Source organism: Cynoglossus semilaevis, chromosome 1 (assembly GCF_000523025.1).
Source record: "Cynoglossus semilaevis isolate Cse_v1.0 chromosome 1, Cse_v1.0, whole genome shotgun sequence".
Lineage (NCBI taxonomy): Eukaryota > Metazoa > Chordata > Actinopteri > Pleuronectiformes > Cynoglossidae > Cynoglossus > Cynoglossus semilaevis.
In genome coordinates this window covers 15,493,804-15,505,394 of record NC_024307.1, presented here as the reverse complement: position 1 = coordinate 15,505,394, position 11,591 = coordinate 15,493,804, and the positions used below count along the sequence as shown (strand labels likewise).

The 11,591-nt window shown below is 45.2% G+C and overlaps 1 protein-coding gene across 2 annotated transcripts in view; it reads right to left on the bottom strand.

Annotated features, from left to right (window-relative positions):
• Window positions 1-6: 6 nt before the first annotated feature.
• pcnx1 (pecanex 1) overlaps window positions 7-11,591 on the bottom strand; it is a 33,519-nt gene continuing 21,934 nt past the window's right edge. For both annotated transcript variants that reach the window (XM_008313345.3, XM_008313353.3), the window contains 23 exons: window positions 11,123-11,294; window positions 10,296-10,406; window positions 9,964-10,055; window positions 9,469-9,578; window positions 9,099-9,204; window positions 8,889-8,981; window positions 8,642-8,792; window positions 7,516-7,657; window positions 6,850-7,027; window positions 6,117-6,225; window positions 5,792-5,921; window positions 5,645-5,703; window positions 5,328-5,543; window positions 4,657-4,910; window positions 4,165-4,395; window positions 3,690-3,790; window positions 3,156-3,306; window positions 2,813-3,043; window positions 2,459-2,733; window positions 2,132-2,310; window positions 989-1,428; window positions 769-909; window positions 7-209 (listed from right to left, as the gene is read on the bottom strand). In XM_008313345.3, the coding sequence (XP_008311567.1) occupies window positions 69-209; window positions 769-909; window positions 989-1,428; window positions 2,132-2,310; window positions 2,459-2,733; window positions 2,813-3,043; window positions 3,156-3,306; window positions 3,690-3,790; window positions 4,165-4,395; window positions 4,657-4,910; window positions 5,328-5,543; window positions 5,645-5,703; window positions 5,792-5,921; window positions 6,117-6,225; window positions 6,850-7,027; window positions 7,516-7,657; window positions 8,642-8,792; window positions 8,889-8,981; window positions 9,099-9,204; window positions 9,469-9,578; window positions 9,964-10,055; window positions 10,296-10,406; window positions 11,123-11,294 (3,813 nt within the window). In that variant the 3' untranslated portion in view covers window positions 7-68. The remainder of the gene's footprint in view (window positions 210-768; window positions 910-988; window positions 1,429-2,131; window positions 2,311-2,458; window positions 2,734-2,812; window positions 3,044-3,155; window positions 3,307-3,689; window positions 3,791-4,164; window positions 4,396-4,656; window positions 4,911-5,327; window positions 5,544-5,644; window positions 5,704-5,791; window positions 5,922-6,116; window positions 6,226-6,849; window positions 7,028-7,515; window positions 7,658-8,641; window positions 8,793-8,888; window positions 8,982-9,098; window positions 9,205-9,468; window positions 9,579-9,963; window positions 10,056-10,295; window positions 10,407-11,122; window positions 11,295-11,591) is intronic.

Here is an 11,591-nt window from a genome sequence, read left to right as displayed (position 1 = left end):
GCTGAAAACCAGAAGTTTGGCCTCATCTTTATGCCTGTATGTGAGTGTGATGTGTCTGCTTGTCCACGTCACACCTCTGCTCCCAACTCAATGATCCCAGTCTCAATAATGGGCACTAGCTTATCGTCCACCTGTACCAGCAGGATGGTCTTGTCGATATGGGAGCGATTGGCTGGGTCTCGGCTACAAGGCACCCACCGGTGAATCACCTGTAGAGGGCGACAAAGGAGCACTAGATTTAATTATGACTACAACCAACAGAATTGTTTTAAAAGTTAAGGTTTTAAAACAACAGGTCAACCAACAGAATTGTTTTAAAAGTTAAAAAACTTTAGCTTTGGGTTTGTAGAGTGATTCCCATCCAAAAAAATCAATGACATCATTTTCAAATAATTGAGAATCGGCATTGACTTAGTCTTAGTATGTACTTTGTTTATGTAAAAACATAGTTGTGGAAAACTTTAGTGCCCTCTGCTGGTTCAAGCAGTGACTTCTCCAGACAACATGAAAGCCTAACTATTTTGGTTATCTATACTTACTGATTTTACAAATATTTCAAGTATGATTATGTGTATGTGTAGATGTTATAAATTCATATGTTTATAACGACTACAGGTTTATATATATACAATTATTTATAATAATTATACATTTGTTTGTATATAATATGGTGTGAATATAATGTCAAGTGTTTTATTGAGAGCATTGAAGGATTGAAAGACTGTTTGAACCAAATAATAAAAAGTAAATGAAAATAAAACTTCTTACATGTCCTTCCATGCCCTCTAGGGGGCTCCAGTCTCTCCAGCAGGTTCGTCCTGACCTCAGTCTCATGGTCTCCTCAGGCCACTGCAGCTCCTTCCTCTTTGATAAGTTGATGTGCTCCAGAACCTGAGTCACGTCTACAATCTGGACCAGTGGAGGAATATGTCAACGTCAGCTACTTCACACATGAACCACAAGTGAAAACAAGGCTTTACTGACAAACCTGTACTCTGTAGGAAATGTCGTCTCTGCGCACAGTGGAGATGGATGGGTTGTGTTGCTGAGGGTGGTGATGGTGGTGGTGGTGGTGGTGATGCTGGCTGAGGGGGTCCGTGACAGTGCTGCACAGGCTGTCATTGCCCAGGAGGCCCACCAAGGTGTGGCGTTTGCAGGGAGGGATGCTGTGGCTGGACAGGGAGGCGGAGGGGCCGGCCGGGTCGGAGTTAGGGCCCAGTCGTAGCTGCAGGGAGGTAGGGATTGTGCGCAGGGACAGCTGGCTGGTGGAGGAGCGGCGACAGGGCTCCAGGCCTGTGGTGGAGGTGCGCAGGGAGGAGTGACGGCTGCTGCTGTAGCGATAAGAGGACGACTGACTGACGACGGAGGCTCGGGCTGGAGAGTGGCGAACTAGACCTGACTGAACCGACTGGGAACTTTGACTGGTTCCTGGGGAAAAAAAGTCAAACTTTAAACTCATATAAAGGACAAAAAACGACTTGAGAATATAACACACACACACCATGGGTCAGTCACTAATGCCTGGTTGACCAGTTGAATGTAGCACAGTGCTGTACTGTTCTATGGAGGTGTGAATTAACAAACATCTGACTTTAAAAGAATTTAAGACACTTTTAAATTAAGCATTCATTTCCAAAATAAACAAAATAAACCTACATTTTTGTTTTTTTACTCCTTTAACAAGTGAAACCATGTAGGTCACATGTTGGTGCCAGAGAGATTTAAGACCCTCCTCCTCACAAACTAAAACCCCAGACATCTTTATCCCGAGTCTGCACTTCTTTCTAGCCCATAAACCCACTTATTCTCCACACTCTCTGTGGCCTTATTCTTTCACTGCTCTAAAAAGGACACATAAAAACATAAAAGACGGCTTCACTGTATGTTACTGCAAAAACAAAACAATAAAAAAAACACAACATCGATGTCAATCACGAGGACAAATGTAAAGGTTCATACTGTGACATCAGAGTTTGTTGAGCAGCAGAAACCTGATGTAATGACATTGTTACACCACAAGGGGAGCAGGCTGTGCCTTTAAGTGTACATACACAAACCTCAGGCGTTCGGCTGTGAAGTTAAAAACTAAAGTACTGTTGTTATCAGCTGGAGCAGACTGAGCGGTTCTTACCCAGAGGATGTGGTTGGTATGAGTACGGAGGGACGGGTCCAGACAGACCACCCTGTGACACCGAGCTCTGCTGAGAGTCGCCTCCTGTGCCGTTCCCACTGCCGCAGGAAAGCCCGCCAGCGTCTGAGTCCTCAATGTTACCGCCGCTGTTACAGCCGGCGCCACAGCCTTTCCGTAACCTAGCAACAGGGGTAGAAAAAAAAAAGAGAGCAAATTACTTGAACAACTTTTCAAATCAGGTCAGTCAAATGTAGGACCAGAGGGTGATGAGATAAAATCAGACATGAGCAGAGCAGCTGAAGGAAGAACAAGTCCCCGTCCTCTCACCTGTGCCAAGTGCCGACCACAAAGTTGCGGATGTTCCCGATGCTGATTGGTCCTCCCAGGATGTGTCCGAGCTGAGGGTGAGAGTTGCAGTAGGAGGTGGTGAGTGGAGACACGTAGATGGGGTAACCGATGGGCTGGTCACATGACGAGTTGATCATGTTCCTCAGCGCCTGTTTGGCGTTCTGGATGCTGCCGCGCTCTGGGTTTCTGTTCCTCAAGAACACCAGCTCTTGCTGCTGCCCCGCCCACAGACCGCGGACACACTCTTTATTCACCTGCAGCAGGAAAACACAGGGTCTTACCACGTGTTCTGTTGAGGTGACATTGGCGCGTCAGAAATGTGTCAGTTTCTACCTTGATGACACGAAAGCTGAGGTATCGTCGATTGAGCATAATGATCTTGTACTCATTAGTGCCTTCGTCTAGAACGTGGCGCAGGGCGAGCAGGGAGGGTGCATTGGACAGCACGGCGCTCCTCCAGGCTGGGTCGCCCTCGTGAGCGATGACCAGGTTCTGCTGGTGCGTAGAGATGGCCTCGAAAAGAACCGTGGGCTCGTCGTACTCGTCGGGGGACGTGAAGTGGTCCTGAGGACAACGGAGGCAGAACTTTGTGTCACAGACCAAATTTAACATTGAGAACAGTGTCAAAGGTCAAAGTGTGTGCTACACACTTCCAGCTGTATTTACACAGACTCACCTGGTGTAATTTTAACGACATCCTGATTCCAGGCACCACCACTTTCCTGAGCAGTTCCATGTCGGCGAAGATCCACTCATCACGGACCGAAGAGATTCGAAAATCTCCTTTGAACAGAGCGTGAAGTCCATAAAGGAAAGACTCCAGGTTGCTGTGATGTCGGGGAAACAGAAGAAGAGAAACAACAGCTTTAAATAATGATGACTTTGAAATAAAGTTTCAGACTCAGCTTCTAGGTAAGAACAACACAGCATTGAATTATACACAACATTCACACACAGACACCCATATCTGTGGAAATACTAAATATTGACTTCATTCACTTTAGTCATAGGATTTTACTTTCAAGGAGACACACTGCACTAAATCCACTTTGTCTATTAATCGAAAGAAATAATCATTAATCATTTCTCATGAATATTTTGGTTTGGTTTTCAGAGAACAAATATCAGAGGCTGGTGTTTGAAGACACGTGGGTCGAACACCTGAGCTCTGACTCTGTCTGACTCTACGGTACAAGGACGACTAAATTACCTGGACATGTGATGGGCGGCGGTGCCCAGCGCCCTCCTTCCCAGCACACACAGTCCAAAGCAGAGCAGAACCAGAGCCGAGTCCTTCTCACTGTCCAGAGGCTGAGAATAAAACAGACACGAAAAACATTCAGGAAACAAATAATGTCATCTTTACAGAATGAAGAATAAAAAAAACAACATCAGGATTTTTACTGCATAGTGCCAGGAACTTTTCACACCAGGAACCCAAATATTGCTGCTGACACAGCTTCCCCCATTTTTTACTGCAATCAAGGTCCTGTTAGCATGATGCTAATTTGCCCGTTGCTACGTGAGCATAGGTTGTGGTTTAGTGTTCTCATGGTTCCCTGACTTTCTAAGACTGACAGAACATTTTAGTCATCATTACATCCTTAGCTCCAAATACTACTTCCTGTGGATTAAATGCAGCCTTATCTATGGTTGCTTAAGGTGAATACTACTTGTAGCGTTACCTTTGTCCTGCGTGAATTGCAGTACTGGATCCAGCCCAGGTAGACGCTGCAGAAACTGTCTCTGGAGATTCCTGCGAGACGATGGTCGTAGTCCTCATCGATGTTGGGGTTAAAGGTCGGATCTAGGTCGACGTAGTTCCTCTCGCCACAGGCTCGCAGACCATCCTTCATAGTCTCGTTGGCCAGCCACTCTTCAAGTTTGGTGGAGGCGATGACGTAGTAGATAATACCCTGAGTGTAGAGCAGACTGATTTGTTAAAGCAAACTACAGGCACACGGGCCACTTCTGGTCCACAAACCCCCCGGATCAGGCCGGATAAATAGAGGACTTTTTAAAAATGTATTTTCAATTGTTTTGTTTTTTTTCAATCATTGTTGTGTTTTATTACAGTGTTTACAGGATTAACCCAAACATCAGGGTCTGTGCCTGACGTGAAGCACATGGAGATGGTCGCAGGGTTAAAGTTCACGGTCCAGTGATGGTGGACTGACCTTGACGTAGTATGTGGTCAGGATGCGTCTCAGGTCGAACACTTGCAGCATGGAGGCGGCGCTGTTGTCAGTGATGCTGTAGCCCTCCAACACGTACTTGGTGACCAACACCTCCCAGGCCAACCAGCGCTGACCGAAGGCAGCGTTGAAGGACAGAATGTGAGGGAGGTGGCCAGGTTCACAGCAGCAGCAGCCTTCATCTTCCTCCACGCCCTCAGTGATGGCCTCCACCTCCCTCTGCTGGCAGTACGTTCCTAGTGAGTGGAATAAACCGGTGAAAACAGGAGTCCAACACTGATCCTGTTTCCAAACCGTGTTAAAGCCACAGAACATATTTTCCAGTTCTTCTAGTTTGAGTTTTACTCACAATTTACTTACTCAGTGAGACCTAGCCTGTTCAGATCAACACAACGCTGCAATTAAAGATACATACGAAGTTCTTCACTAGCTGAGTTTCTCTTTTTGTTTTAGAGCATCTACTGCCACCAAGTGGAAGACTTTTTAATTGGTTTTCACAGTCACTGCGTCTTTAAAACCCCAAGTAAGGAGAGTTGAATTAAATTAGTTGAATTAAAAAGTCCAGCACATCAGACCATACAATACTGTATAACTAACAATACAGTATTATGACTAACCTGCTGATAAATCAATGTCACGTGTTCTCTTCTCACCTCTGAACTCCAGGCCTCGCAGCTGAAACGTCACCAGGCCGTTGCCGATCTCTATGAGGTGAACCAGAGCGTTCAGGTAGTCGGAGGCCAGGATGAAACAATCCCCGGTGCTGAAGTTTCCCCATCGGCCCAGCAGGAGGTCGCCACACAGGCTGTGCTGCAGCGAGCGAGTGAGGTGCTCGTAGAAGATGGAGTTTAGGTTGTTGTCGTCAGAGCCTGAGGAGAAAAAGAAGGAAGTTCAAACCGCTGTTGGGGGAAGTCTTACTTTCAGCTTCTAATCTTGTTATTTAGAAAGAATCCAGTCATCGTCGCGTCACCTGGGTTTCTGTCCAGCTGAGAGGCCAGTCGAGTGTTAGAGTGATCCACTCTTTTTGTACTGGAAAATGAGAAAATAGAAACAGTTCAAGTCTGGAAACACTTTGATTTGAGGGAGAAGATTAAATATGTGTGACTGTTCCTCCTACTTGTAGTCTCTTTCCCAGAATTTCACAGGACGGACGTAGGAAGTGATGAAGATGGCACTGCCCAGGAAGGGGTTGAGTGGAGTGGAGAAGACTGCAGACACGACGGCCTGGACAAACAGCATGGCGGAGTCTGGAGAGGTGCAGGTCAAGGGTCAAGTCGTAGAAAACTACTGTGTAATTAGCCATACAATATGCTAACGACGATTCCATGTGGTCTATAGATCTGCTGTTGACTTTTGTTTCCAGTTGGGTGGAGTCAACACTCTCAGTCTAAAGCAGTGGCTGTTTGTACTTAAACATGACAGTGATGTCAGTGGAAGGATACGAGGCACAGCAAAGGGCTGAGCAAAGGCATGAAAAGCAGATCCCCATGTGATCTGCCAGGGGGCGATGTAGGTGTAGACAAAGTGCAGCTTGTAGAACAGTTCCCACATCTGGAAAAACACAAACAAATAATTTAATCAAGACATTTTAAAAATACTCGAAAAACACAAACAAATAATTTAATCAAATAATTTAATCAAGACATTTTTAAAAATTAAATGTGGCCATTAAAAAATATGGTACAAACATAAAACACCATAAAATGAATCTGATTAATTGAAAACTAGATTATAGTATAGGGCGGGCAATGTACTGTAATGGACTGGGGCTGTATTTCAGCCAATGACAATCAGGATCTGGTTAGTTACAAAATGTCTGTTGTCTTAAATACCAGATTTAAATATATTGTTTGTAAATGTGTTTACATTAAAAACCTCTTTCATGCCAATTATTCCTGGTTTATTATTGAAACTATTCCCAGGAAAAGGTTAAATTCATAGGAGATATTCATGGTACGTACGTGTGTATATTGTACACAAGTACAGTGATCAATAAAGTTGATGTGAACAGGTGCAAAACTAAACGTTTTTGGTGACCTTCTAGGTGGCCCGGGCGGCCCAAGTTTGGGCCACGGTCCTATGGTTAAGAATCTTTCTTAAAGCAGAATGACCGGAATGTAATATATAAAGTCAGAAGAGCAGAAGCTGTAAACCACTCCATGTCCCTCCACTCACCTTACTGAAGATAATAGACATGAGGAAAAGGTCGAGCAGCAGTGTCTCAGACAGGTGGCGGTAGTCGAAGGTGAAGAAGAGGATGGTGAAGAGGATGGTGATGTACTGGTAGGTGGGGCTGCTGTAGGACGACCGCAGCAGCTTCAGACCTGCTACTGTGATCATCAGAGCACCGACCCTGGAAAAGACCAACCACCACAAACCAACGTTAGTGTGGTGGGTTTTTATATAACACCACCACAACATGATGTTAGTAACTGAGATTAGACTCCAGGTCAGGACTGGGCAAACAGTTTGACTCTTGGGCCACAACTGTCCTAAAATTGAACAGTGGGCGGAGTCAGGAGCAGATAGATGGAGTGTTCGTGTGAACTAAGATAAATGACATGTAAAAGTCATGCATGATGGCTTAATGCTAAAATAGATAAATGACTTAAAAGTCATGCATAATGGCTTAATGCTAAAATGCTTTTAGCATTTCTACGCCATCTGTTGGAGAAACGTGGGTATTGCAGGGAAAAGGCAGAAGTATAATGAGAATCTAAATATTATATATATATAATTTGAAAAAGTTTGGCGGCCGGATTAAAAAACTGAATGGGCCTTATCCGGCCCCCGCGCCTTAGTTTGCCCATGCCTGCTCTAGGTAGACGGTAAAACTCTCACTCTGTGTCCAGTCTCTTCGGACTGGCCAGCTCTCTGGCGCTGCCGCTCAGCTCGTTGAGGATGACGAGGGGATACAGGACATTCTTCTCCACAAACAGCAGCCACACATGGAGCTTCTCAAACCACATGACGTGAGCAGCATCTGATGGAAACAGAGGCACAATGAAGCAACGGGTGTATGATACACAGCTGGTATCAGAGACGTCGCCATGACAACCACACAATTTAAAAGGGGACATTTTATACTACTTATAATCCGGCCCCCGCGCGTGAACTCCTTGTCACTGTGACACAGCTCACCACTGCACACAACCAACTGTGACCTCTGCTTTAACCCATCACCACAGTGAACAGTGGCAGCTTTAAGGACCAGGGAGCAGTGAGTGGGGACGGTGCTGTGCTCAGAGCCCCTCAGTGGTGACTTGGCAGCTGGTGGACTCAAAACCTTCTGGACTCAAGTCGCTTTCTTAACCACTAAGTCACCACTGCCCCAAGGATTTTACCATTAATATGGTTCGTTAATGCTTAATGTTAAAGTGAAATGTTAGTAACGTGTTTCAGTGGGAAATCTGAAGGACTGTCCACAACAGGTGTCAAGAAGTAAAGGTGAGGACAAGGACTGTCCACAACAGGTGTCAAGAAGTTGATGTGAGGACGGGTTGATGTAACCATGGACCATGGCAGTGAACTGGACACACAACGGTGGTCCAACTGTATATGTTTGAATGAGAGCGATCTTCAATCATCAATGTTACACTGATGTTAATACATGGACTAACTAAAGCCTCCACTACAGCTGTAATAAAAGACCAGCTGTCCTTAGCTTTTCTCATGTACACGAGAGCGATCAGGCAGTTGTGTAATTGTAGAGCAAATACCAGATCCTCACCCAGGTAGTATGGGTGGAGGGGTGATTATGACCAGGTAACACAGGGAACAAACGTCCAGATGGATAATAAAAAAATCTAAAAGAGTAGAATTCGTATGTGTCTGTATGTGAACAGAAACCCTGACAAAGTCCATCAGTAGTATTACAGTACTATAGTGTGTCCCCTTTAACCAGGTTTGTAATTAAAGGCTGTCAATGTGAGAGGCACGTCCAATCCCAGAATCCTTCGGTACTTACCCCTGACTTCAAACTGATAGTACTCCTTCGTTTTGAGCAGCGGGTGAGAGAAACAGTACCAGGGCAGTTGTTTTCTGACCTGAGGCAGCAGGTAGTGGGTGAACAAACCCACCGTCCCTAACAGAGCGTAGAGGACGTAACTGAGGAAAGGCTGAGGGTCAGACAGACACAGACAGTCCTTTGTCAGAGAAAACAAAAAAAATGTACCCAAAACACAGCCTTTGTTTGGTTATTAGGAATAATTTACCTGTAGTGCGATGAACACAGTGCTGACATGGATGGCAAAGTAAAGGACGGCGATGACCACGCAGACGATGAGGTCAGACTGCAGACGCTCGTTCTGGAGAAAATTAGAGCCCATTTATCAAACATGCTATTAAAGCAGATAATCTGTTTCCACTGTGGTAATCGTCCCGGTCGGACCTGTGGAAAATCCATGAGGAGGGTTTAGACTCACCACCGAGGCTCTGAGCTTCTCAGGCAGAGGGTCCTGAACCTCTGACAGAGGGTCTTCTGGGTTTTTGTCTTTTATGTTGGGCAAAATCTTGGACTGAATCAGAGAGCTGGAGAGCAAGAGAGAAAAAAAAATCAGCAAAAACCCATGAACCTATAAAGCCCTCAGTGTGATGAGAGGAAAATCCACACAGAAATCATTCTCTGACTGGCCGACAACCCTGGATTCAAAAGGTTTTCACCTGAAAAATGGTTGACGATAACTTTGTCACATGACTGCTGTCAAAATGCTATAGCTAACGATGAAAACACAGTTTTATACTGATTTTTCGGCAGGTGATTATACAAGGTCTCAGAAGTTTGCATTATCTTACATGAGGACTGAAGGGTCGCCGCTCTGCCGGCTCAGGTGGTACGACACTGCCACCAAGAGGCCACAGAAGACGGAGAACAAGACAGGGATGTGATGAGGCTCCCAGCTCTCCTGAAGGAGAATGAAAATTTAAGTCTTCATTTTCAGCAAAAACGCAAAGGATGACATAGTTGAACATAGTGTTGACGACAGACTTGTGTTGGAGTTTCTTTAAGAATCAAATGGAACAAACAGAGTCTTTCACAGTAGAAATGCAGGAAGTGAAAGACGGGACGACTGCAGGAGGACGAAACAGTCTTTGGACTACTGCTGCAGCAATGACATCTATCATATTGCTTTACAAAAACTTACTGCAGCGGAGAACCGTCAGTGTGTGTGTGTGTGTGTGTGTGTGTGAGAGAGAGAATAAAAAGACAGTTCTTGTGTCCGTGTACATTTTTTATCCACAGTGAGACGATGATATCAGGTTCAGACACAGACTCGTCTTTGCTCTCACCTTCAGAGCTCCGTAGCAGAAGCCATAAAGCAGAGCCACAGTGACGATGCTGCGCAGGATGCTGTAGAGAGCTGACAGCAGGCTGGTGGAGGCTGCAGAGGGCACGGGCACACACACACACACACACACACACACAGAGATGGAGAGACAGACAGAGGTTGTCAGCAGTCAGGGCACTGATCCCGACAGGCAACGCTCCAGTCAGGATACGAATCAGCACTTTGACCGAGCCTGAAGTATCAGAGTATATAAAACCTAACAGTGGTTTTTTTTTTCCAAAGTCACCGCTGCAAGAGAACCTACACTACACCCCGCCCCCCGAAGTTACTCACCATTGCCCCCGAATACGTGAATGTCCAGCTGCTCAAAGAGGTACATGACGAAGGTGTTGACCTGTGGCAGCAGCCCCATGAAGAAGATGATGGGAAAACACAGAGTGAAGACTGCAGACAAACACAGAAGACAACAATACTGTTAAACGTCAGACGCTTCATCAAAGATGGAGACGGATCAGACGATGATCGCAGTCCTGGGGCGGGACGCGCTCTCATCACTTGAAGAAAACTACAACCTATTTGTGCTGGATTTTCTGCAAATGCATCAACTGTCTTATTGACAGTTATCTTCTGGGCTAACAAGTAGCTCTTTAGTCCTTTTTGGTAGCCATTACCCCCAGTAGCTGTGGAGTGAGCCAACTTTTTCCAACTTTTAGCTTAAATTTTTGGGTCTTAGGTTCTTTACCTAACTATTTCTGGGCTATTTTTTTAGTGATTATTTAGTAGATGGTTTTGGCTGGGCATTTTTGCTGCTAGCCTCGAGCTAGCAAAAAGATAGCAAACAGTAAATGTTACTAGAAAATGTCATTTAATATCATTATCATTATCCCTATAAACAAAAGTAGAGTTTTGACAATTTAAAAATGCAAATAAATAAACTGGATGCAAATTTGTCATTTTAATTATTAATTTCATTTCATGGATTCATTGCTTTGAGAAAATATTTAAAATGTAATTAAGAGTGATAATATCCTAATGTCCAGTCTACCCTGACTTTAACCCAGTGCCACTCAGTGCCTGTAGCTCAACCCCAGCTCTGTGTTGGACAGGCTGGTAGAGGATGGTGGTTAAATTACTACCTTGCCCAAAGGCTGTTGTCTCACCTATGACGAGGTCCCTGGCAGAGGTCAGGACCAGGGAGCTGGTGAGCGCAACCCCGTACAAAGTAAATCTGGATGAAGTGACCCTCAGGCTGCCGTAGTGCAGCAGCCAAATGAGGCCACAGCACATGCAGAAGTAGACTGGCCGGCTGTACGCGATGACGCGGTTATGGCCCTGTGGGGACAAGTGCACAGTGTTGAGACGAATCCTAAACATACGTGTAGTGTTATATAATGTGATCTACTGCTACTTAACATTCAGACAACACAATATTAATCATTTTAACAGACGTGCACTGTATCTCCTGTAAGTCCACCGTCCACCTGTCGTTGCTCTAACACACAGTTGATTCACAGGAAGTCATTTACACACGTTACTGGTTAAAGTTTTGAAGCAGCTCAGACATCATCTCTACACCAGCCTGTGATGTGGAGGCTTCAGCTCCAGGTCTGAGCAGCCTCAGTACGGTCA